This window comes from Pantherophis guttatus, chromosome 3 (genome assembly GCF_059756535.1).
Source record: "Pantherophis guttatus breed Tessera chromosome 3, ASM5975653v1, whole genome shotgun sequence".
NCBI lineage: Eukaryota > Metazoa > Chordata > Lepidosauria > Squamata > Colubridae > Pantherophis > Pantherophis guttatus.
In genome coordinates, this window is record NC_142065.1 from 208,961,689 (window position 1) to 208,988,592 (window position 26,904).

The following is a 26,904-nucleotide window of genomic DNA, read 5'->3' on the forward strand; positions in this document are numbered from 1 at the left end:
GCAAAAATCTCTGCCCCCTCCCATGCCCAGCTGAGCTGCGCAATCATCAGAGGCTTTTAGTTTTTTACTTTTAAAAGCATTTTTTCTTTGACCGGAAGAATGCTTTTAAAAGTTTTTTTTTTAAAAAGCCTCTGATGATTGTGCGGCTCAGCTGGGATTGTCAGAGCCTTTTAAAAGCATTTTTTAAAAGCATTTTTTCAGCCAAAGAGGTTGTAGAAAAAATGCTTTTAAAAGTAAAAAAAAAAAAAAAAGTTGGCCATGCCCACCCAGTCACATTACTCCCCACCACCACCAAGCCACGCCCACAGAAATTTTACATTTCACCACTGCTTTTACCTAGAGCAAAAGGAATATTTTCTGCAGAAGGTCTGCTTGCTATTACCTGCTACTCCAATGTGTGACAAATGTGGGACATTGTAAGCAAAGCTATCTGGTATGGGTAGAACCTCCTTAACCGAGCTGGGTTATTTCATCAATTCTGAATAATGTATCTGAGGACTAGAAGCCTTTGGATATCAGTGAATCCTCCCATTTTCCCCAGTTAGCTTTCATTGTTGAGGATGGAGTGGACACTGGTCTAGTTTCTGGTTTCCATCAGCCCCCTCTCCCCCCCCCCATTGCAGAAAATGAAAACAGAGGTCAGGACATCCGGCGGTGATGTCATCATGGAGCAGGAAAAAGGAAACGGAGCTCTGTATCCAAATCCCGAAAAATCTTCATCAGGAGCTCTTTAAGGGCAATACCAATCCCGTAGAGATCGGGAAACTAAAGAGGAAGCTCTGAAGATGCAGGATGAAAAGCAATCACCCGAGCAGACAGGAGCAACCCTCTTAAATATGGCGAAGAAAGAAAGAGTCTGCCTTTAAGACAGATTGGGAGTGATGACAGCGGCATAAGAAGGAAGCAAAAAGTGGGAAATGACAGCTTTGTTTGGCAGAGAAGATAACCCCAGAAGGAGGTGAGAAATATTTTGCGGATTGGAGGCGTGGAGAGAGTAAGGCTCTAAGGAGAAGAACAAAGCATGTCCGGAAAAGCGGTGCCTAAAATGGAGTAGAGCGCAGAGCGGTGAGATGGATCTGAGAAAGCCTAGCGTATAAAAAAGGAAGAGCCCAATAAGTGGATTCCGTAAAGCATGAGGAAAGGACACTAACTGTGAGAGGACTTTAAGGATTGTGACAAGCAGAGCATGGAGAAGTGGAGATTGGAGAATACGAGGATAGCCAGTAGGAGATTGACTATTATTACAACTTTAAAGGAATTATATTTTTGAAACATTATAACTGTGAAAATCAGAGTATCTACTTTTAATCTCAGGATTTGAGGCAGAAGCTCTGTGGGCTAATGCTGGTCACGTTTGGCCATCTTGGTTGAGTTTGGAGACTCAAGAGCTTAAGAAGCAGAGATGGTGGAATGCTGAATTCACTTTCCTTTTCCAAACGTATTCCAGACTATGTGAGAACGGCTGGGCAATTGAAGGAAGAACTGTGAGCTCTGCAGCCCTTCCATCATGGGTGACAACAGTACAAGCACTGCCATCTATATCTACATATTGGAGTGATTAGGATGTCAGGATTCAAAGTAATAGAACCATAGCAAGCAAAACTCAGGCAGGTAGATTCCTGAAATAATAGCTTTATTGGATAGATCATATTGGCACAGCTTTGGTGAAAACCAACTCTTATGGTTCCCGCGGTTTCCACCTAATTAAAAGTAAAAGTTTGTCACTTTATGTCACGAAATTGTCACGACTTTATTTAATAATTTTAAATTTTTAATTGATGTTTGTCTTGTGTTTTTAAATAGGCTGTACACCGCCCTGAGTCCTTCGGGAGAAGGGCGGTATAGAAATAAAATTATACTTATACTTATACTTTCTCAAAACAATCAGTCACATGGTCCAATCACGGCTCTGTCTGGTTGCCTGGTGACATCACTCCTCCTTCCTCTGACCAGGTGTGAGAATGTCCTTGGTTCCCAAGAGAAAGTATTTTGTTTTGGCTACAAAATCCCAGCTATCTTAAATCCCCCCTCCCTCAGTTCCACTGAAGGCTCCAAGATGGCTTCAGTCACATCAGCTTCAGGGTTGAAACATACAGTTGTTTAAATTTTACATCTACAGATAAATGTAGCATTAATAGATGACAGCACAATTGTAAAAATATCATTAAATAATAACAGTTCTACCTTAAGATCTTCACTTTATTGCTATTTACAGTTTATGCATGGAGAAAAGGAGAAAGGAAACAAAAACAAGTGAAGAACAAGGACAACAACAACAACAACAACAACAACAGCAACAACAACAACAGAAAAGGCTCTGCTTTCTCACATTGTTCTTTTTTGTGTTTACCAACCTGCAGTATCTATAAACATTTAGGCCTTCTTAGAAACCATATTGTGAATGTTTGTATTTGCCATGCTCTGTAGCAAAATTTTCAAAAAGACCGTAATCCAGGAACTAGAAACTCAAAAAAACAAACAGTAAATAGCAGTCTAATCAAGGGACGACCAAGGAGAAAACAATTCTCCCACCAACATTGACAGGGCAAGCCATCTATGTATATAAAAATGGCTGTGTGGGTGTGTTCCAGCATAACTCTGGAACGCCTCGACCAACTTCAACCAAACCTGGCACACACATGACTTACTCCCTGTAAACAAATATTGTGGGTGTAAAACACCCCTTGGTGTGTGTGTGTGTGTGTGTGTGTGTGTGTGTGTGTTCCAGCATAACTCTAGAACACCTGGGCCACTGAAATGAAAAGGAATGAATTATATCTATAGTGTCAAATCACAGTACTTTTGACAGTGATAGTGTGCATTTTGGATTCAAGTTCTGTTAAGATATAGCCTGTTGCGCCTTCAAATGGCTTCTACTGTACAGCACAGTAGTTGTCATGGTAACGGCTTCATAGTACTCCACAAGGGGCTCCTTCTTGTAAGGGGGATTGGTTCTTCCTTAGCAATTTCAACCAAACTTGGTACACAGATGACTTACTTTCTGCAAAAGAATACTGTGGGATCTAATACAGGATTGGGATAAATGAATACCCAGGCAATGCCAGGTTATCAGCTAGTTGTATATAAAGAAACCTCATTCCCTTCTAGCACTGATGACGTTACCTAATCAGGTAATAAAATGTCTGCAAGCAATGAAGCTCAGAGACCATCAAGGACACGGGAAGAGAAGTCTTTCCCTGCAGATTTGTAGAATGGCTAAGGACATGTTGGACCCACCTGTAGCTGCTTCCCTGCTTAACTAGCGATCTTTCCATTTATATTGACCTGGTGATTTAAGATTTTGCCTGTGGCCTATTATTCTCTTCTATTGCTCCCTCCAGTAGTTTCTCCTTCTTTGAAGACCTTTTGCAAAATGACCTTCATGCTCTCCTTGGACTGAGCTCCTTTTTTTCTCCCAACAAAAAAATAGATCACTGGATTAATACTGCTATTTAGGCAGGAAAGCAGTATACTGCAAATAACCCAATATTCCAGTTGATTGTAAGTTTCAGTACTAGAAAAACTAATAATGACCGCAAGGACACTTAATGGAAAAGCAAGGATGAGGAAACAGAGAAGAGTAATTAAAATCATCAGTAAAAGCCGGCCCTGATTCTTTTGTTTCAATTTAAGACACACTTTGATGAAAAGGACCACAGTAGAGAGTGAGATCAACGGAAGGCAAACTATAGCAATCAGAAGGAAATGGAGAACGGCCATTTTATAGTTTACAAAGATTTGCATAACACACATAATTCCACTCAGGAGAAAAGAGCAGATCCACAGGAGGACACAGACGCTGGAGGATAAATTTTTTGGCCGGGAACAGCGATGCCAGATTGGGAAGAGGACAGCCACACACCGGTCGATGCTGATGGCCGTCAGAAGAAATTTTGCACTGATGTACATCACGCGGGTGAAATAGAGACAGAAGTGGTAGAAAATGTCACTTCCTTGAAAATAGGAAAAATAATTGATATCATATATAAATGTAGATGCGAGGTACCCAAAGTCTGCAATGGCCAAGTTAAGGATGAATGTGGTGAAACCGTTTCTCTTACTCTGGAAGCCAAGTAGCCAGATGATGTAGCCATTGCCCACAAGCCCAATACAACAGGTAATTAAAATAATGGCCATCAAAGCAATCCCTCCTAAATCAAAAGGGGTGATCCCTTCTGCATACACATATAAGTCATTTGAATTGTTATATTCATAATAGTTCTCTGCAGCATCCAGATCTCCCAGGCTGGAATTCATCATTAAGCTTTTGTAATCCTCTGACAATCTTTTTGAGTTGAAACCCCTATTAGGACAAAAGGAAGAAGAGTGAATTCAGTCATTCATGTCTCCTAAATCAGCGGTCCCCAATATTTCTAGTTTAGCAGACTGATGGAGGCAGCAGAGTGGAAGGGCGAAAGTGGATGGTTTTACTCATACATGCGCTGCTTTCACAAATGCAGCTTTGTACTCGCATGCACTTGGCTGCCCATTTATTTTAATCATTTTATTTTTATTTTTGGATTTATATACCGCCCTACTCCTGAAGGACTCAGGGCGGTGAACAGCCAAAAAGATAAAACACACAAACTACAAAATTTAAAAGACAATATAAAAACCCATTAAATAATTTGGCCCAAAACAAATTAAAACACCCCGAATGTTTTAAAACAAATTTAAAATTTACAATTAAAAGAGAAGTTAGGCCAGGCCAGCCTGTTGAAATAAAAAGGTCTTGAGGGCACGGCGGAAGGTGAGTAAATCCGGGATCCTCCGTATCTCCAGGGGGAGCTCGTTCCAGATGGCAGGTGTCCCCACAGAGAAGGGTCTCCCCCTGGGGGCCGCCAGTTGACACTGTTTGGCCGACGGCACCCTGAGAAGCCCCTCTCTATGTGAGTGTACTGGGCGGTGAGAGGCTACTGGTGTCAGAAGGCGGTCCCGTAAGTACCCAGGTCCTAAGCCATGGAGCGCTCTAAAGGCGGTAACCAAAACCTTGAAGCGCACCCAGAAGACCACCAGGAACCAGTGCAGCTCGCACAGGAGGGGGGTCACATGGGAACGCCATGTCGCACCCATAACCACCCGCGTGCCCCATCACTTCTGCAGCCGTGTTCTTAACAGACTGCAGACCAGCAATGGGCTGTCGACTACAGGTTGGACACTGGTGGGTTTCAACTGGAGTTACCACTGGTTCGCTTTGCGCTCACGCTTTGCTTATAATAATTACTAATAATTAGTAATTATTGAGGAAGCATTTCTCCCAACGCTTGTTCTTGTAATGGTGACATGGTGCCCAGAGAATAAGAGCAGCTGATAATCAATAACGATAAGAGAAAATCATCTATGACTTGTAAGCAGGAGTTAGGAGATGATATTGGGGGGAAATTCCTGCTAAGAGAAAAATGGACAGCTTACACATTTTGTAGAGCTACAGGTACCTCCAAAAAAGGGAAAATACACGTACACACCCTGTTTTGGTCAACTTAAGTAACAGAATAACAATAACAGAATTGTAAGGGATCTTGGAGGTCTTCTAGTCCAACCCCCTGCTCAAGAGCCTGGTTTAGCTCAACAGACAGAAGCACGGTTATTTAACATCTGCTGCTTACAATTACTGCAGGTTCGAATCTCGCCAGGCTCAAGGTTGACTCAGCCTTCCATCCTTTCTAAGGTAGGTAAATTGAGGACCCAGTTTGTGGGGGCAATAAACTGACTTTGTATAAATATACAAAAGTATGAAGGCTATTGCTTAACGCACTGTAAGCCGCCCTGAGTCTCCGGAGAAGGACGGCATATAAATAAATAAAAAAAAAAAGTAGGAAACTCTACACCATTTCAGACAACTGGCTGTCCAGTCTCTTCTTAAAAACCTCTAGTGATGAAACACCTACAAGTTCAAGGGGCAAGTTGTTCCACTGGTCAATTGTTCTCATTGTGAGGAAATCCTTAGTTCTAGGTTGCTTCTTTCCTTCACTATTTAATTATAGAAGATTTCCTGTATGTGTTTCTGTGCAAACTTTCTGTGATTAACTGGAACTTTCCCAGCTGATACACAAATAAATGGGATGAATTTTCATACAGAACTGAAGAGCCAAAACTGATGAAAAACAACTCTGGGTAAGCTAAAGAAACGTCTTATTCCCTTGTCCTTGAGTTCAAGATAATTTATTTGCTTCTGACATACTTGTAGTGTTCTAACACGATGGCTAAAAGTAGGTTGGAAAATGAGTCAAAAACCAAGAAACCTCAAATGAGAAGATATGACAACATATAAATATCAGGTAAGAAATACACAGCTACCGAAAGAATACCCTGTTTTCATATCCCTGGGTCTAATTAAGCCTTCCAAAATTATAACATACCTGAAAATGATGGTCCTAACTCTTCAAAGTTGGTGAGTGGAAGATTATTGGGTCACAATATCGAGGGCTGAAGTGACCAGGGATGGCAGGACCTGCAGGCACAATGACTTTAAGTCCTATTTAGATGAAGTTCATCGACAGAAGGGAAGTCCATCCACCCAATCTTGAGTTTCAAGGTTCAAAGAATTGTCTGCAGATTTGGATATACCTGGAAGTAGAGCCTGATCAGAAATCTTCAGAGGTGTTTTCATATAAAGCAGATGGTTGAGTGCCAGCATAACAGGTGAGGATCAATCTCCCAAAGTAACATGCAGAGTTTTTGCTTCTGGCATGAGAAAGAAAGACTAAAAGATGCACACATACTCTGTGGCTTATCTAATCAGAATCTAGCACCATGTGATGCAAATGTGATCCTTGTCTGTCTAAGATAATTGCCAACAGTCAGTGTAGAAGAGAGAGAGTTGGCTTGAGCCTGCTAGGGCAAGGGAGCCAAAAGCCAATTTAGGCAGAGTTAAATTTTGAAGAACTGTTCAGAAAATGTAGCACATCCTTATAAAGAAAGCTTTTGGGAAATGGGAAATTGTTCTCCAGATTACATTTCTTTGAAGATGCTCTGATTTAAGTAGACTATTTGCTAATTAATGTGAGAAGACCAAAGAACAAATCTTCCCTGACAGTTGGATTTCTCAGTTGATAAATGGGACTTTGAGGCCCAGCTGATTTATCTATTTATCTATCTATCTATCTATCTATCTATCTATTTATTTATTTATTTATTTATTTATTTATTTATTTATTTATTTATTTATTTTAATTTGTATACCGCCCTTCTCCAGCAGGACTCAGGGCGGTGAACAGCCAGAATAAAACAGAACATACAAAATTTAAAAATAGTTTAAAAAATATTTAAATATTTTTGGCCACAATTTAAAACAACCCAATTAAAATCAATTCAATTTTACCGAAACAGTGGGATCAAGCCAGCCCGGTTAGGTGAAATAAATAAGTTTTCAGGGCCCGACGAAAAGTCCAGAGGTCTGGTGTTGTGTATATCTCTGGGGGGAGGTTGTTCCAGAGGGCGGGCGCCGCCACAGAGAAGGCTCTCCCCCTGGGGGTCACCAGCCGACATTGCCTGACCAACGGCACCCTGAGGAGGCCCTCTCTGTGCGATCGTACTGGCCGGTGGGAGGCTATTGGTGGCAGAAGGCGGTCTCGTAGATACCCCGGCCCTAAGCCATCGAGCGCACCCGGAAGACCACCGGGAGCCAGTGCAGCTTGCGCAGGAGAGGCGTCACATGGGAGCGCCCCATTGCTCCCATAATCCCCTGTGCGGCCGCATTCTGGACCAGCTGGAGCCTCCGGGTGCACCCCAGGGGGAGCCCCATGTAGAGAGCATTGCAGTAATGATCTTTGAATGATCAGTCATTCAACTGTATAGTCTGTTCTTTTGTTTTGATACTTCTCTTAAATGTATATTTCCACTCTTTGGTCATTAGAAATGTGAGGATGGAGATAATGAAGCTTAACATCCTTGCCTGAATATGCTTTCTCACCTTCTCCCAAAGCTGCTTTTCCAAAAGACACATGGATTTTGGGTTGTTGTTTTTTTTCTTTGAACAACCTGCTTAACCTACCGGAGTTAGTTCTTCAGTTCTGAATAATGTATTTGAGAACTTGAAGACTTTGGACCTCATAAAATCCTCTCATGATTGGGGCAGGCACTGTGCTGAAACTCAATAGACAATGGAAACTGGATGCTGTGCTAATGAAGCAGGAGGTGGACTATTTTTTTTGATTCCACTTTAAAGCTAATTTCTAAAACTTTGTTACATGCACTGGGAAACACCCCCTCCCCCCTTCAAATTGTGTGGCTTAACTTTATTTATACATTTATTTAGTTAGTTAGTTATACAATATTTTATTTATATTCATATAATATTTATACAATAAATTCTTGCTTTATTGCTGTGGTCTGAAATCAAACCCACAACGTCCCCAGGTATTAATGTATATTATTTGGTTACAATGGAATTCATACACTATGGACTGGAGATGATTAACACTCTGTTGTTTAGATAACTTTGACCTTTAAAAATAAAGAGAAATGTTTACAGCAATATTGATTATGAACTACATGTTTCTACTGATAAGCTTAAAGTTGCTTAAATTTTATATCTGCAGCTAAAGGTGGCATTTATAGATAATAGCAAAATAATCAAAAGTTTGTTAGATAATATGGGTTCTAGCCTAACTTGATGATTTATTCAAAGGTCTTAAATGTGTTTCTACTTGCAGTTTATTCATGTAGAAAAGGAAAAGAGGGACAAAACAAAATGAACAACAAAAACAACAACAAAACTCTGTTTTTTTTCTCTAGCAACCTGCAGTATCTGCAAATGTTTAGGTCCTCTTAGAAACCCTACTGTGAATGTCTCTATTTGCCATGCTCCTATTTTTTCTTCTGTTCCTCCCAAGGCATGGGATATGCTTGAAATCTGTCTCTCTTGTTCTTTCCCTTTTTAGTAACTGATTAAAGCCTTAACATTCATTGCTGAATTTAACCTGGCTTCTGATTGGCCCTATCTTATTTTTACTTTTTTTTTTTTTAAAAAAAATTGATTTATATGCCGCCCTTCTCCAGAGACTCAGGGCGGCTTACAATGCGCTAAGCAATAGCCTTCATTCTTTTGTATATTTATACAAAGTCAGCTTATTGCCCCCACAAACTGGGTCCTCAATTTACCTACCTTAGAAAGGATGGAAGGCTGAGTCAACCTTGAGCCTGGCGAGATTCGAACCTGCAGTAATTGCAGGCAGCTGTTCTTAATAACAGGGTGCTTTAGACCATTGTACTACCAAGGCTCTTGGTAGTACATTGTTTGTTCATTTCATGAATTAACTGCCTTTAACTGACCTCTGGAAGTAGCAGGTGTGGTTGGAGCTTCCCCTGTATTTGTAAAAATCTCACTTCTAGAAAGCAAAATAAGCTGAGTATTTTATAAACGTTGTGCAGTGTCCTGCAAATCATTAGATGTGGATTGATGTAGACATTTCTTAAAATGCAATTATTTCTATGTGTCTTCAAATGAAAGAGCCAATATGTTGAAAGAAATTTGGTCCCACCTATAAGATTACAACCCCGAGTAGAAATCAACCATTGCTACTCAGAAGGAAGCACAGAGTCTTCTAAGTGGGTTTGGGCTCTTCTATCTCCCTCCAGTAGCTTCACCTTCTCTGAAGACCTTTTGCAAGATGACCTTCATGCTCTCCTTGGATGGAGCTCCTTTTTTTCTCCCAACTAGAAAGTAGATCACTGGATTAATACTGCTATTTAGGCAGGAAAACAGTATACTACACATCGTCCAATGTTCCAGTTTAAGGTAATCTTCGGGACTATAAGAAAAACTAGTAATCACGGCAAGGACACATAATGGAAAAGAAAGGACAAGGAAACAGACAAGAGTAATTAAAATCATCAGTAAAAGCCGACCCTTATTTTTCTGTTTAGGTTTAAGGCACACTTGGATGAAAAGGACCACAGTAGAGAGTGAGATCAATGGAAGGCAAACTATAGCAATCAGAAGGAAATTGAGGATGTACAGGTTGTATTTTAGAAAGATGTCCATAACACTCATAATTCCACTCAGGAGGAAAGAAGAGATCCACAGGAGAACACAGACGCTGGAGGACAAATGGTTTGGCCGGGAACAGCGATGCCAGATTGGGAAGAGGACAGCCACACACCGATCGATGCTGATGGCCATCAGAAGAAAGTTTCCGTTGATGTACATCACGTGGAAGAAAAAGGGATAGATGTAGCTGTAAATTTCACTTCCTTGAAAATAGGTAAATTGGTAGATCTTATATAGAAATACAGATGTGAGGACTCCAAAGTCTGCGACGGCCAAGTTAAGGATGAATGTGGTGAAACAGTTTCTCTTAATCTGGAAGCCAAGTAGCCAGATGATGTAGCCATTGCCCACAAATCCAATACAACAGGTGAATAAAGTAATGCCCATCAAAGCAATCCATCCTAAATCAGAATCGTACTCATATGAGTCACTAGTGTTGTTATATCCATAATAGTTCTCTGCAGGATCCAAATCTCCAAGGCTGGAATTCATCATTAAAAGCTTCTGAAAATCCTCTGACAATCTTTTTCAATGGAAGCTCCTATGAGAAGAACAGAAAGAAGAGTGGATTCAGTCATTCTTGTCTCCTAAATCAGTAGTCTTTCCAGCTCAGGGGACCAGCAAAGGGGGTGAAAGCAGTGTGGGGAGAGACGGAATGGTTTTGCACATAGGCGTACTGCTTTCAAATGCAGCTTCACACTCACATAGACATGCTCGCCCACAACTTCGGCTGGGTTCCTACAGGGCTGCAAACCATCACTGGGCTATGTACCACCGGTTGGGGACCCCTGTCCTAAATAATATCAATATTATCATAGCTTCCACTATCTAAGGGTTTGCTACAAAGAAAAGGAGGTCAACCTAGTCTCCAAAGCACCTGAAGGCACAACTAGAGGCAATGGACGGAAACTTTTATTTAGTGTATGGCAATAAACGGATTTATAGTGGTTCAAATCAATGGTGAAATGTAAAATTTGTTACTACCGGTTCTGTGGGCGTGGCTTGGTGGTGGTGGGGATAATGTGACTGGGTGGGCGTGGCCAACTTTTTTTTCTTTTAAAACCGTTTTTTCTACAACCTCTTCGGCCGAAGAGGTTGTAGAAAAAATGCTTTTAAAAGCCTCTGATGATCCCAGCTGAACCGCGCGATCATCAGAGGCTTTTTTTTTACTTTTAAAAGCATTTTTTCAGCCGAAGAGGTTGTAGAAAAAATGCTTTTAAAAGCCTCTGACGATCCCAGCTGAGCTGTGCGATCGTCAGAGGCTTTTTTTTTTTTTTTTTTACTTTGAAAAGCATTTTTTCGGCTGAAGAGGTTGTAGAAAAAATGCTTTTAAAAAGTAAAAAAAAAAAGCCTCTGATGATGTCGCAGCTCAGTTGGGCATGGTGGGGGCAGAGATTTTTGCTACTGGTTCTCTGAACCACCCGCTGCCACCACTACCGGATCGGGTGATCCGGTCCAAACCGGGAGCATTCCACCCCTGTTTCAAATCTTAATGTCCAGTCCACCCATTCATTCAAGGAAAGGGTGGTCTATGTTGAAATAATCAGACATTGGGCCAGTATGAGCTCCTGACAGACATTCGGACACAATGTGGTGGATATTTTGTCGAGGAGCACCACAGTCACACTGAGGGGTAGAGACAAGACCCCACTGAAACAATGAGTCATGGCACATACCATATTGGGTACAGATCCTGTTCAGAGTGGACCAATGCTGGTGAGGAAGCTCAAAACCTGGGACCTTTTGTGGAAACCAATCAAGGAGAAAAGCAACCTGGAATTAAGGAGAAATTTCCTAACAGTGAGAACAATTAACCAGTGGAACAGTTTGCCACTGGAAGCTGTGGATGCTCCAACACTGCAGGCTTTAAGAAAAGATCAGACAACCATTTGTCTGGAATGATATCAGATCTCCTGCTTCATAACGGAGTTGGACTAGATGACCTCCAAAGTCCTTCCAACATTGTTATTCTGTTATTCTACTTTCTCTGTAGATAGCTTGACTGCAGCTGCAGAAATGAGCCAACTCCTTGAACTGTTTATTGCCATACCTAAGGGGGAAAAATAACTAACATGTTGCTCCATCCATGCTTCTCAATAAATATCTGAATATGTATTTGGTATTGGATTGTATTGGATGTTTTTACTGTTCTGAAATTCAGCAACATCCTCTCTCCCACTTTGTAACCATTGCACTGTGATATTCAAAATCCCCATGTGAGCTATAAAGAAAAAATTAGTAATTATTAAGGAAGCATTTTTCCCAACGCCTGTTCTTGTAACGGTGGCATGGTGCCAGAGTATAAAAGCAGCTAAATATCGGATAGGAGACACAGCTATTGAATGAATGGCTATTACTCTTTTTGCATATCCCTGAGTCTAATTAAGCCTTCCAAAATTATAACATACCTGAAAAAGATGGTCCAAACTCTTAAAAGTTGGTGAATGGAAGATTATTGGGTCACAATATTGAGGGCTGAAGTGACCAGGGATGGCAGGATCTGCTGGCAAAATGTCTTTAAGTCCTATTTAGATGAAGTCCATCGATAGAAGGAAAGTCCATCCACCCGATCTTGAGTTACAACATTCAAAGTATTGTCTGCAGATTTGGGTATACCTGGAAGAAGAGCCTGATCCAAAATCTTCAGAGGTGTTTTCATATAAAGCAGATGGTTGAGTGCCAGCATAACAGGTGAGGATCGATTTAACATGTGAAATAACAGGCAGAACTTTTATTTCTTGCATGAGAAATACAGGCTAAAAGACGCACACATACTCTGTGACTTGTCTAATCAGAATCTAGCACCATGTGACACCAAGATGTAGTCCTTGTCTGTCTAAATCGGTTCTCATTGAGAGGAAATTTATCCTCAGTTCTAGGTTGCTTCTCTCCTTCACTATTTAATTATAGAAGATTTCCTGTATGTGTGTCTGTGCAAACTTTCTGTGATTAACTGGAACTTTCCCAGCTGATACACAAATAAATGGGATGAATTTTCATACAGAACTGAAGAGCCAAAACTGATGAAAAACAATTATAGGTAAACTAAAGAAACATCTTACTCCTTTGTCCTTGAGTTCAATATAATTTATTTGCTTCTGACATACTTGTAGTGTTCTATCACAATGGCTAAAAGTAGGTTGGAAAATGAGTCAAAAATCAAGAAACCTCAAGTGAGAAGATATGACGACATATAAATATCAGGTAAGAAATACACAGCTACCAAAAGAATGGCTATTACCCTGTTTGCATATCCCTGGGTCTAATTAAACCTTCCAAAATTATAACATACCTGAAAGAGATGGTCCAAACTCTTCAAAGTTGGTGAGTGGAATATTATTGGGACACAATATTGAGGGCTGAAGTGACCAGGGATGGCAGGACCTGCAGGCACAATGACTTTAAGTCCTATTTAGATGAAGTTCATTGATAGAAGGGAAGTCCATCCAACCGATCTTGAGTTACAAGGTTCAAAGAATTGTCTGTAGATTTGGATATCCCTGGAAATAGAACCTGAGCAGACGTCTTCAGAGGTGTTTTTATAAAAGGAACAGAGTTCATTGTAGCAGGTGAGGATCGATCGCCTGCAGAAAAGATTGAGAGCTTTTGCTTCTGGCATGGAGAAGAAACTCTAAAAAATGTATACATACTCTGTGGCCTGTGTAATCTGAATCCAGCACCATGTGATGCAAAATGTGATCCTTGTCTGTCTAAGATAATTGCCAACAGTCAGTGTAGAAGAGAGAGAGTTGGCTTGAGCCTGCTAGGGCAAGGGAACCAAAAGCCAATTTAGGCAGAGTTAAATTTTGAAGAACTGTTCAGAAAATGTAGCACATCCTTATAAAGAAAGCTTTTAGGGAACAGGGGAATTGTTCTCCAGATTATATTTCTTTTAAGATGCTCTGATTAAGGAGACTGTTTGCTGACTGGTGTAAGAAGACCAGAGAACAAATCTTGACTGACAGTTGGATTTCTCAGTTGATAAATGGGACTTTGACCACTGAGGAAAAGACCCATCTTATCACAGTCATTCAGCTGAACAGTCTGTTCTTTGTTTTGATACTATCTTCTCTTACATGTTTATTTCCCCTCTTTGGTCATTAGAAATGTGAGGATGGGGATAATGAAGCTCATCAACCTTGCCTGAATATGCCTTTCTCACCTTCTCCCAAAGCTGCTTTTCCAAAAGACAAATGGACTTTGGGAGGGGGGGTTCTTTGAACAACCTGCTTAACCTACCGGAGTTAGTTCTTCAGTTCTGAATAATGTATTTGAGGACTTGAAGACTTTGGACCTCATAAAATCCTCTCATGATTGGGGCAGGCACTGTGCTGAAACTCAATAGACAATGGAAATTGGATGCTGTGCTAGTGAAGCAGGAGGTGGACTATTTTTTTGATTCCACTTTAAAGCTAATTCCTAAAACTTTGTTACATGCACTGGGAAACACCCCCTCCCCCCCTTCAAATTGTGTGGCTTGACTTTATTTATACATTTATTTAGTTATTTATTGATTTATGTATACAATATTTTATTTATATTTATACAATATTTATACAATAATTTATACAGTAAATTCTTGCTTTATTGCTGTGGTCTGGAATCAAACCTACAACTTCCCCGTGGTGTGTTTGTATATCATTTGGTTACAGTGGTATTTATACACTACGGAATGGAGATGATTAACACTCTGTTGTTTAGATAACTTTGACCTTTAAAAATAAAGACAAATGTTTACAGCAATATTGATTATGAACTACAAGTTTTTGCTGATCAGCACAAAGTTGCTTAAATTTTACATCTGCAGCTAAAGGTGGCATTCATAGACAATAGCAAAATAATCAAAAAGTTCTTAAATAATAAGTGTTCTATCTTAAGCTTGATACTTTATTCTAAGATCTTAACTGTATTGCTACTTGCAGTTTATGAAGAAAAGTTTAGTTTAGTTTCAATTTTTATTTATAAGTACAAACTAAACAGAACAATGAAACGTACAAAACATAAAAACATATAAACACCCATTTCAATACATGTCCAGTTTGTCGCAACTGTAATATATATTTCTCTTTGTATTTTGACTCTTCCTTATTTGGTCCTTCCCTTTTGTCTATCTACTATAGATCTTTATTGACCTATGTCTGTTCTTTGTTTCCATCATACTATATTTGGTCATTTTGTTTACTTCCTATTCCTTCATCTCTTTCCTATCTTTCAACCAACTATACCACTTTTCCCATACTAAGTAAAAGTCATGTTCTTCCCTATTTTGTAATTCCTTTGTGAGTCTATCTAATTCCGCACATTCCATAGTTTTATTGATTACTTTATCTGGTGTTGGTATATCACTACTCTTCCAGTGTTGCGTGTATAGTATTCGTGCTGCTGTTATCATATGTATAATTAAATATGTTGTTTCTTTTTCGTAGTGTCCATTCACTATGCCTAGTAGGAAGATTTCTGGTCTTAGTTCTATCTTTTGGTGTGTTATTTCCTCTATTTCTATTTTGATCTTTTGCCAATATTGTTTCGCCATTGGGCAGGTCCACCACATATGGTAATAGGTGCCTTTGTGATGGTTGCATTTCCAACATGTTGATGGTGTGCCGGGGAACATTCTTGCCAATCTGGCTGGTGGCAAGTGCCACCTATAAAACATTTTATAGAGATTTTCTTTATAGGGTACAGACATTGTCAATTTATAATTTATTTTCCATAGTTTTTCCCATTTGTCTAATTGAATACTATAACCGAAATTTTTTGCCCAGGTTATCATATTTTCTTTCACTACCTCTTCTTCTAATTTATATCCTCGTAAGTAATTGTAAATTTTTTTGATCAGTTTGTCCTGTGTCTCTTGCAAAATTTTATAAGCCAGGCCGGCCTGTTGGAACAACAGGGTCTTAAGGGCACGGCGAAAGGTACGAAGCTCGGGGATCATACGAATCTCCAGGGGCAGCTCATTCCAGAGGGCAGGTGCACCCACGGAGAAGACTCTCCCCCTGGGGATCGCCAGTCGGCATTGTTTGGCCGACAGCACCCTGAGGAGTCCCTCTCAGTGGGAACATATTGGCCGGTGGGAGGCTACCGGTGGCAGAAGGCGATCTCGTACATACCCAGGTCCTAAACCATGGAGCACTTTAAAGGTGGTAACCAACACCTTGAATCGAAAGGAAACAAAAACAATGGAATGACACCAAAATAGAAAAGGCTCTGCTTTCTTACTTTGTTCTTGTTTTGTGTCTACTAATCTGCAGTATCTGTAAGCATTTAGTCCCTCTTAGAAACCGTACGGTAAATGTTAGAATTTGCCATGATCTGTAGTGAATCTATTGAAAACACCCTAATCCAGGAACTACAAAGTCAGAAAAACAATCAATAGTAAACAGCAATCTAATCAAGGAGCTACCAAGGGAAAACGACGGTCCCACCAACATTGATAGGACAAGCTTTTGTACATAACCAAAGACCAAACCTCACTCTCTCCTATCGCTGATGATGTTACCTAGTCAGGAAATGAAATGTCTGCAAACAAGCAATCTAGCTCAGAGAGCACCAAGGACCCCAAAGAGAAGTCTTTCCCTGCAGATTTGTAGAATGGCTAAGAACTTTTTGTACCCACTTCTAGCTGCTTCCCTGCTTAACTAACCATATTTCCATCCTTTCTTACTGAACTGGGGATTTAAGGTTTTGCCTATGGCCTATTTTTCTCTTCTGTTGCTCCCAAGGTCTGAAATATGCTTGAAAACTGTCTCTCTTGTTCTTTCCCTTTATGGTAACTGATTAAAGCCTTAACATTCATTACTGAATTTGACCTGGTTTCTGACTGGTTCTATCTTATTTTTTCTCATTGTTGCTTCATCTCATGAATTAACTGCCTTTCATTGACATCTGGAAGCAGCAGGTGTGTTTGGAGCTTCCCCTGTATTTGTAAAAATCTTATTTCTAGAAAGCAAAATTTATTTATTGTATTTATTTATTTATTGGTTCGATTTATATGCCGCCCTTCTCCGGAGACTCAGGGCGGCTTACAATGCATTAAGTAATAGCCTTCATACTTTTGTATATACCTGCTTAGTAGGGCTTTTGCCCCCCCCCCACAAGCAGTGTTCTTTTTTATACAAAGTCGGCTTATTGCCCCCACAATCCGGGTCCTCATTTTATCTACCTCGGAAGGATGGAAGGCTGAGTCAACCTTGAGCCTGGGGAGATTTGAACTTGCAGTAATTGCAGGCAGCTGGCAGCTAAGTGCTACTTAACAGCACTTTAGTCCACTGCACCACCAAGGCTCCTGAGTATTTTATAAGTGGAGTATGCAGTTCATGTCCTGCAAATCATTAGATGTGGTTTGCTGTAGACATTTCTTAAAATGCAATTATTTCTATGTGTATTCAGATGAAAGAGCCAATATGCTGAAAGAAATTTGGTCCCATCTATAAGATTACAACCTCGAGTAGAAATCAACCATTGCTACTCAGAAGGAAGCACAGAGGTCTTCTAAGTGGGTTTGGGCTCTTCTAGTTCCCTCCTGTAGCTTCACCTTCTCTGAAGACCTTTTGCAAAATGACCTTCATGCTCTCCTTGGACGGAGCTCCTTTTTTCCTCCCAGCTAGAAAGTAGATCACTGGGTTAATACTGCTGTTTAGGCAGAAGAACAGAAAACTACACATAACCCAATATTCCAGTTTAAGGTAATCTTCGGGACTATAAGAAAAACTAGTAATCACGGCAAGGACGCATAATGGAAAAGAAAGGACGAGGAAACAGACAAGAGTAATTAAAATCATCAGTAAAAGCCGACCCTTATTTTTCTGTTTAGGTTTAAGGCACACTTGGATGAAAAGGACCACAGTAGAGAGTGAGATCAATGGAAGGCAAACTATAGCAATCACAAAGAAATGGAGATTGAACAGTCTGTAGTTTACAAAGACTTGCATAAGCCTCATAATTCCACTCAGGAGGAAAGAGAAGATCCACAGGAGGACACAGACACTGGAGGACAAATGTTTTGGGCGGGAACAGCAATGCCAGATTGGGAAGAGGACAGCCACACACCGGTCGATGCTGATGGCCGTCAGAAGAAAGTTTGTGTTGATGTACATCATGTGGATGAAATAGATATAGAGCTGGTAAAATATTTCGCTGCCTTGAAAACCGGCAAATGAATGAATATGATATAGAAATATAGATGCGAGGTAGCCAAAGTCTGCAATGGCCAAGTTAAGGATGAATGTGGTGAAACGGTTTCTCTTAATCTGGAAGCCAAGTAGCCAGATGATGTAGCCATTGCCCACAAACCCAACACAACAGGTAATTAAAGAAATGCGTATCCATACATTCCATTCTAAATCAGAAGGGGTAATCCCTTCTTTATACTCATATGAGTCACTGCTATTATATTCATAATAGTTCTCTATAGCATCCAGATCTCCCAGGCTGGAATTCATCATTAAGCTTTTGTAATCCTCTGACAATCTTTTTAAGTGGAAACTCCTATTAGGGCAAAAGAAAGAAGAGTGGATTCAATCATTCTTGTCTCTTAAATAATACCAATATTGTCATAACTTCCACTATCTAAGGAAGGGGAGTCAAACTCATGGCCCATGGGCCGCACGCATCACACGCTGGCCAAGCCCAACCCCCAGTTTAGCAAAGGGGGAAAAATTTGTGATAAATTACATGACATGACACCATGAGTTTGACACCCCTGATCTAAGGTGCTGCCACAAAGACGGACTGGGTCAACCTGTTCTCCAAAGCACCAAAAGGCAGGACAAGAAGCAATGGGTGGAAATTTATCAAGGAGAGAACCAACTTAGAAATAAGGAGAAATTTCCTGAGAGAACAATTAATCAGTGGAAAGGCTCACTTTCAGATGTTTCAGTGCTCCAACACTGCAGGTTTTTAAGAAGAGATTGGTCTGGAACGATATAGGATGCCCTGCTTGATCGAGGAGTTGGACTAGAAGACCTCTAAGGCCCCTTCCAACTCTGTTATTCTATTCTTGTTCCCTTCTAACCCTATGAATAGGTTGAGTGATGTGGCTGCAGTAATGAGCCAACTCCTTGAACTGTTTATCGCCACACCCAAAGGCAGAAAAATACTAATGTTTTGCTCCATCTATGCTTCTCGACAAATATCTGAAAATGTATTTGGTATTGGATTGTGTTGGATGTTTTTACTGTACTGAAATTAGCAATTACGTAAAGAAGCATTTTATTTATTTATTTATTTATTTATTTATTTATTTATTTATTTATTTATTTTTATTTTTTTATTTATTTATTCAATTTGTATGCCACCCCTCTCCGAAGACTTGTTCCTTTGCCCAGAGTGTATTGTTTCCCCAATACTCGCTCCTTTGCCCAGAGTGTATTGTTTCCCCAATACTTGTTCCTTTGCCCAGAGTGTAAGAGCAGCTAGTAATTGGTAACATAATAGATAATAGAGAAAATAATCTATGACTTGAAATCAGGAGTTAGGAGATGATATGGGTGAAAATTCCAGCTAAGGGAGAAATAGAAAACTTACACATTTTGTAGAGCTACAGATACTTCCAAAAAAGGGAAAAAACATATCCATACCACACTTTGGTCTACTTAAGTAACAGAATAACATTAACAGAGTTGGAAGGGACCCTGGAGGTCTTCTAGTCCAGCCCCTGCTCAAGTAGGACACCCTATACCATTTCAGACAAGTGGCTGTCCAGTCTCTTCTTAAAAGCTTCCAATGTTGGAGCACCCACAACTTCTAGAGGCAAGTCGTTCCACTGGTTAATCGTTTCAGTGTAAGGAAATTTCTCCTTCGTTCTAGGTTGCTTCTGTCCTTCATTATTTAAGTATAGACGATTTCCTGTATGTGTGTGTGCAAACTTCCTGTGATTAACTGGAAGTTTCCCTGATAGAAAACAATCATGGCTAAGCTAAAGAAACATCTTATTCCCTTGACCTTGGGTTCAAGGTCAAGTCTGCTTGCTTCTGACATACTTCTATTTTTTTTCTGTCATGATGACTAAAAGTTGGTTGGAAAATGAGTGAAAACCAGGAAACCTCAACTGACAGTTATGACAGTCAACATATAAATATCAGGTATAGAAATATACAGCTACTGAAAGAATGGCTATTGCTCTGTTTGCATATCCCTGGGTCTAATTAAACCTTCCAAAATTATAACATACCTGAAAATGATGGTCCAAAGTCTTCAAAGTTGGTGAGTGGAAGTTTATTGTGTCACAATATTGAGGGCTGAAGTGATGACACTCCCTGCAGGCAAAATGTCATTTAAGTCCTATTTAGATGAAATTAATTAACAGAAGGAAAGTCCATCCATCCTATCTTAAGTTTCAAAATTCAAAGACTTGCCTGCAGAATTTGATGCACCTGGAAGTAAAGGCTGAGTAGATTGCTTCAAAGGAGTTTTTATAAAAGAGTGAGGATTCAGTGCCACGCAGATTGATCTCCTGCGGAAAACATGAAGACCGTTTGCTCCTGGCATGAAAAAGAAAATCTAAAAAATCCATAAATACTCTGTCTCCTGTCTAATCGGAATCTAGAACCATGTGACACCAAGATGTGGTCTGTCTAAGATTGCCAAGAGTCAGTGTAGAAAAGCCTTCCAGGGCAAAAGAATCCAAAGCCAAGTCAGACAGAGTTAAATCTTGAAGAACTGTTCAGAAAATGTAGCGTATCCTTATAAACAAAGATTTTGGGGAACAGGGGGGATTGTTCTCCAGATTATATCTCTTTGAAGATGCTCTGATTAAGGAGACTAGTTGATGTGAGAAGACGAAAGAACAAAACTTCACTGACAGTTGGGTTTCTCAGCTGATAAATGGGACTTTGACCACTGAAGAAGAGAGGCAGCTGATCACAATCATTCAAGTGTACAGTCTGTTCTTTTGTTTTGATACTATCTTCTCTTTGATGTTTCCTTTCCCTCTTTGGTCATTAAAAATATGAGGATGGAGATAATGAAGCTTAACCTCTCTCCCTGGTAGATGCTTTTTTGCCCATGCCCCTAAGGTGCTTTTCTAAAGAGAAACTGGACTTTGTTTGTTTGGTTGGTTGTTTCTTTGAAAACATTTTCCTTCTTATCCCCAAAGTTTCTTCAGTTCTTCTTCAGAACTCAACTTGACAGCCAAGGTCCTTGGTTAGTCTCCTGATTCTACAGTTGGTGATTATCTTGCAAAAACAAGAACCAAATTGTCTTGTCAATTGGTGCTCACATTGATTGTTCAAAATAAAGAACATATCTCCATGTCTGAGACTTTTAATGAAACCTTTTTATCCACCCCAGAACAGAAATATTTCTTTCTGCAGAAGATCTGCTTCCTACTACTTGCTACTCCAATGTATGACAACTTTTCAGACATTGTAAACAAGGCTGCCTAGTATGGGTGGAATCTGTTTAACCTACCTGTGTTAGTTTTTCAATCCTGAATAATGTATTTGAGGACTTGAAGACTTTGGATCTCATGAAATCCTCTCATGATTGGGGCAGGCACTGTGCTGAAACTCAGTTGACTTCTTCCAACATGGAACTTCATTCTCTTTCCAATAGGTGGCTCCCAAGAGTGGTAGAAGATGCAAGTAGTCACCAACAGGGGGCATAGTGAACTGAGAACATTACATATAGTAGGGGAACTGGATTTTTGCTTTGGGGGATTTTCGTTTTGAGATTGAGATTTATTTTGCAATGTGAAGATATTAAGATATATTGGGCTTTGAGAAACATTGAGTTTTTACATTTTCAACTCTACTCTACTCTACTCAACTCTGTCTAGTTGTTTGTGGAATGAGGCAAATAAAATTACCTGCCAAATATATCAAACAAGATTTCATGCTAGTGAACCAGAGGGTGGACACTTTTTTTGATTCCAGCTTAAAGCTAATTCCTAAAACTTTCTTACATGTACTGGGAAACTCTCCCAAGAAATATTGTGTGACTCAACTTTATTGTGATACTTGCCTTATTGTGGTGGTCTGAAATCAAACCCATAAAATCTCCTTAGTGTGCCCGTATATTACTTGGTTACAGTGGTTTTTATACAAAAGAAATGAAGATTATTAACACTCTGTTGGTTAGATAACTTAGACATTTAAAGACAAAGAAAAAAGTTCTCATCAATATTGATTATGAACTACATGTTTTTGCTGATCAGCATAAGGTTGTTTAAAATTTACATCTAAAGCTAAAGGTGACATTCATAGACAATAGCAAAATAATCAAAAAGTTCTTAAATAATAAGTGTTCCAGCTTAAGCTTGATGCTTTATTCTAAGATCTTAACTGTATTGCTACTTGCAGTTTATGAAGAAAAGGAAAAAGGAAACAAAAACAATGGAATGACAACAAAATAGAAAAGGCTCCGCTTTCTCACTTTGTTCTTGTTTTGTGTCTACTAATCTGCTGTATCTGTAAGCATTTAGGGCCTCCTTGAAACCATACTGAAGATGTTTGTATTTGCCATGATCTGCAGTAAACCTTTCGAAAACACCCCAGTCTAGGAACTGCAAACTCAGAAAACTTATCAAACAGTAAATAGCAGTTTAATCAAGGGACTATCAAGGGAAAAATAACATTCCCCCCAACATTGACAGGGCAAACCTTTTATGTAAATAAATGCCAAACCTCATTCCCTAGAGAAATCTTTTCCTGCAGATTTGTAGAATTGCTAAGGACTTTTTGTAACCACCTGTAGCTGCTTCCCTGATTAACTAGCCATATTTCCATCTTTTCTTACTGACCAGTGAATTTAAGATTTTGCCTGTGGCCTATTTTTCCTCTTCTGTTGCTTCCAAGGCCTGGAATATGCTTGAAAACTGTCTCTCTTGTTCTTTCCCTTTATGGTAACCGATTAAAGCCTTAACATTACTGAATTTGACCTGGTTTCTGACTGGCTCTAATTGTTGCTTCATCTCACAAATTAACTGCCTTTAGGTAACATCTGGAAGCAGCTGGTGTGGTTGGTGCTTCCCCTGTATTTGTAAAAATCTTATTTCTAGAAAGCAAAAATAAGCTGAGTATTTTATAAGCGTCTTGCAGTTCATGTCCTGCACAGCATTAGTTGTGGATTGATGTAGACATCTCTTACAATTCTCTATTCAGATGAAAGAGCCAATGTGTTGAAAGAGATTTGGTCCCACTAATAATATTACAGCCTCAAGTGCAAGTAAGAGGTTAGACCTCTTCTATCTCCCTCCAGTAGCTTCACCTTCTTTGAAAATGTTTTGCAAAATGACCTTCATGTTCTTCTTGGACTGAGCTCCTTTTTTTCTCCCAACAAAAAAATAGATCACTGGATTAATACTGCTATTTAGGCAGGAAAGCAGTATACTGCAAATAACCCACTGTTCCAGTTGATTGTAAGTTTCAGTACTAGAAAAACTAATAATGACCGCAAGGACACTTAATGGAAAAGCAAGGATGAGGAAACAGAGAAGAGTAATTAAAATCATCAGTAAAAGCCGACCCTGATTCTTTTGTTTCAATTTAAGACACACTTGGATGAAAAGGACCACGGTAGAGAGTGTGATCAATGGAAGGCAAACTATAGCAATCAGAAGGAAATGGAGAACGGCCATGTTATAGTTTACAAAGATGTCCATAACACACATAATTCCACCCAGGAGGAAAGAGAAGATCCACAGGAGGACACAGACACTGGAGGATAAATGTTTTGGCCGGGAACAGCGATGCCAGATTGGGAAGAGGACAGCCACACACCGGTCGATGCTGATGGCCGTCAGAAGAAAGTTTGCACTGATGTACATCATGCGGGTGAAATAGAGGCAGCAGTGGTAGAAAATGTCAGTTCCTTGAAAATAATTGATATGATATAGAAATATAGATGCGAGGTAGCCAAAGTCTGCAATGGCCAAGTTAAGGATGAATGTGGTGAAACCGTTTCTCTTAATCTGGAAGCCAAGTAGCCAGATGATGTAGCCATTGCCCACAAACCCAATACAACAGGTGAATAAAGTAATGCTTGTCCAAAGAATCCATTCTAAACTAGAAGAGGTGATCCATTTTTCGTACACATATGAGTCACTGATATTGATATATTCGTAATAGTTCTGTGTAGCATCCAGATCTCCAGAGCTGGAATTCATCATTAAACTTTTGTAATCCTCTGAAAATCTTTTTGATTGGAAGCTCCTATTAGATGAAAAGAAAGAAGAGTGGATTCAGTCATTCCTGTCTCCTAAATCAGTGGTCTTTCCGGCTTACGGGACTAGTGGAGTGGGCGAAGTCAGTGGGGGAAGAGACGGGATGGTTTTGCACATAGGTGTACGGCTTTCACAAATGCAGCTTTGCACTTGCGTGCACCTGCTCGCCCATGACTTCGGCCGGGTTCCTAAAGGGCTGCAGACAATCAACGAGCCAGGGACTGCATGTTGGGCACCTGCCTTAAATAATTCCAATATTATCATAGCTTCCACTATCTAAGCGTTTGACACCAAGAAGATGGGGTCAACCTATTCTCCAAAGCACCAGAGGGCATGACAAGAAGCAATGGATGGATACTTTTTGATATGGGACATATTCTATCAATGGCTAGATCACAGAAATAGAAGTTAGAAAGGAGGAGATATAAATGGAGGAAATGGGATAGAGGAGTGTTGTTAAAGATGAGAAGGTTAAATGTTAAGTATTAATGTTATTATATTACTATGTTGTTATATTATTAATATGATGGTGATGATTTATCAGGGTGCCGTCGACCAAACAATGTCGACTGGCGGCCCCCCAGGGGGAGAGCCTTCTCTGTGGGGGCACCTGCCATCTGGAACAAGCTCCCCCCGGAGATACGGAGGATCCAAGATTTACGCACTTTCCGCCGCGCCCTAAAAACGTTTTTATTCCAACAGGCTGGTCTGGCCTAACTCTCCCTTTTAAATTGAATTTTAAATGTTTTACATAAATTGGATGTTTTTAAATTTGTTTTTGAGCCCAAATTATTTAATCTATTTTTAATAGCTTTTAACTTTTGTATGTTATTTGTATTTTTATCTTGGCTGTTCCCCGCCCTGAGTCCCCAGGGAGTAGGGCAGTATATAAATATGATGATGATGATGATGATGATGATGATGATGATGATAGTAATAATAATAATAATAATAATAATAATAATAATAATAATAATAATAATAATAATATTTATCACAACAAAGATGTATAAATGTGACTATTTAAACATAATTGTACCCAGAACACACACAGTTTGATGAAAATTGAATGTTATCTAAATAAAACAAATAAAACTTCGGGGGGGGGGAGAAAAAAAGGAAAAAAGAAGAAGTAATGGATGGAAACTAATCAAGGAGAGAAGCAACCTGGAATTAAGGAGAAATTTCCTAACAGTGAGGAAAATTAACCAGTGGAACAACTTGCCTTCAGAGATCGTGGGTGCTTCAAAACAGGAGGCTTTTAAGAAGAGATCTGACAACTATTTGTCTGGAATGATATAGGATCTAATATCTAAGGAGGATGTTGCTTTATCCATGTTTCTCAATACATATCTTTAAAAGGTATTTGGTATTCTATTAGTTTTTACTGAACTGAAATTCAGCAATATCCTCTCTGCCACTTTGTCGCTGTGGTACTGTGACATTCAAAATGTGAGCGACAAAGCAAAAATTAATAATTATGTAAGGAAGCATTTTTCCCAATGCTTGTTCTTGTTATGGTGATATGTTGCCTGGAATATAAGAGAGATAATAAGAGATAATCATAAGAAAATATATCTATGGACTGAAACTAGGAGTTAGGAGAAGATATGAGGGAAAAAATCCTGCTAATGGAGAAATGGGCAGGTTACAAATTTTGTAGAGCTACAGATAGTTACAAAAAAAGGCTGGGGGGAATACACATACATGCCCCATTTTGGTCTGCTTAAGTAACAGAATAACAATAATAGAGTTGGAGGGACCAGTCACAACTTTTGGAGGCAAGCTGTTCCACTGGTTAATTGTTCTCCTTTTCAGGTAATTTCTCCTCAGTTCTAGCTTGGTTCTCTCCCACATGAGTTAAACATAGAAAATTTCCTGTATATTTGTGAGAAAACTTTGAGGATTAACCAGATCTTTACCAGTTGATACACAAAAAAATAGGATGAATTTAGAACTGAAGAACTAAAACTGATGAAAAACAATTATGGGTAAGCTAAGGAAACCTCTTATTCCCTTGGATTCCAAACAGTTTATACTTGTATTCTTCTGTCATAATAGCTAAAGGTAGGTTGCAAAATGAGTCAAAACCAGGAAACCTCAACTGTTCTTGAGTAAGAGTAAGAGTAAGGTGTCAATCAACATATAAATATGACAAGAAACATTTTGCTATGTAATAATTGGTATCGAAATGTACAGCTATTAAAGGAATGGCTATTACTCTACTTGCATGTCACTGCCTCTAATTAAATGTTCCAAAATTATAACTTACCTGAAAATGGTGGTCCAAGCTTTTCAAAGTTGGTGAGTGGAAGATTATTATTTCATACTTGCATTGACTAGGGATGACAGGACCAGCAGGCAAAATGACTTTAATTTCTATTTAGATGAAGTTCATCGACAGAAGGGAAGTCCATCCACCCGATCTTGAGTTACAGGGTTCAAAGAATTGTCTGCAGATTTGGATATACCTGGAAGCAGAGCTTGATCAGAAATCTTCAGAGGTGTTTTTATATAAAGCATAGGGCTGAGTGCCAGCATAGCAGGTGAGAATTGATCTCCTGCAGAAAAGACGGAGAGCTGTGCCTTCTGGCATGAGAAAGACACTCTAAATGTACTCTGTGTCCTGTCTGATAAGAATCTACCATCACATGATACAAGATGTGACTCTTGTCTGTCTAAAATAATCGCCAACAGTCAGTGTTGAAGAGAGACAGTTGGCTTGAGCCTGCTAGGGCAAGGGAATCAA

General features: G+C 39.6%; 3 protein-coding genes across 5 annotated transcripts; all 3 read right to left on the minus strand.

The window, feature by feature from the left end:
* Window positions 1-1,753: 1,753 nt before the first annotated feature.
* On the minus strand, window positions 1,754-6,649 carry LOC148114980 (mas-related G protein-coupled receptor member H-like). Its single transcript, XM_087888832.1, has 2 exons — window positions 6,360-6,649; window positions 1,754-4,303 (listed from the first exon to the last, which is right to left on the minus strand). Exon 2 carries the CDS (start codon window positions 4,258-4,260, stop codon window positions 3,316-3,318), a length of 945 nt encoding a protein of 314 aa, XP_087744958.1. The 5' UTR covers window positions 4,261-4,303; window positions 6,360-6,649; the 3' UTR covers window positions 1,754-3,315.
* Window positions 6,650-9,457: 2,808 nt separating this feature from the next.
* LOC148114981 (mas-related G protein-coupled receptor member H-like) lies at window positions 9,458-13,423 on the minus strand. 2 transcript variants are annotated; one of them, XM_087890920.1, is made up of 2 exons: window positions 13,284-13,423; window positions 9,458-10,532 (listed from the first exon to the last, which is right to left on the minus strand). In XM_087890920.1, exon 2 carries the CDS (start codon window positions 10,484-10,486, stop codon window positions 9,566-9,568), a length of 921 nt encoding a protein of 306 aa, XP_087747046.1. In that variant the 5' UTR covers window positions 10,487-10,532; window positions 13,284-13,423; the 3' UTR covers window positions 9,458-9,565. The 2 variants fall into 2 exon arrangements, with proteins under 2 accessions (XP_087747046.1, XP_087747047.1); XM_087890921.1 differs by lacking the exon at window positions 13,284-13,423 and adding an exon at window positions 11,668-11,782.
* A 57-nt stretch (window positions 13,424-13,480) lies between these two features.
* Window positions 13,481-26,713, minus strand: LOC117659016 (mas-related G protein-coupled receptor member H-like). 2 transcript variants are annotated; one of them, XR_015733457.1, is made up of 2 exons: window positions 26,428-26,516; window positions 13,481-13,575 (listed from the first exon to the last, which is right to left on the minus strand). XR_015733457.1 is itself a non-coding variant. In XM_087890919.1 (2 exons), exon 2 carries the CDS (start codon window positions 24,099-24,101, stop codon window positions 23,178-23,180), a length of 924 nt encoding a protein of 307 aa, XP_087747045.1. In that variant the 5' UTR covers window positions 24,102-24,144; window positions 26,428-26,713; the 3' UTR covers window positions 23,065-23,177. The 2 variants fall into 2 exon arrangements, 1 of the variants encoding a protein (XP_087747045.1); XM_087890919.1 differs by lacking the exon at window positions 13,481-13,575 and adding an exon at window positions 23,065-24,144 and having other exon boundaries at window positions 26,428-26,713.
* Between the last annotated feature and the right edge of the window lie 191 nt (window positions 26,714-26,904).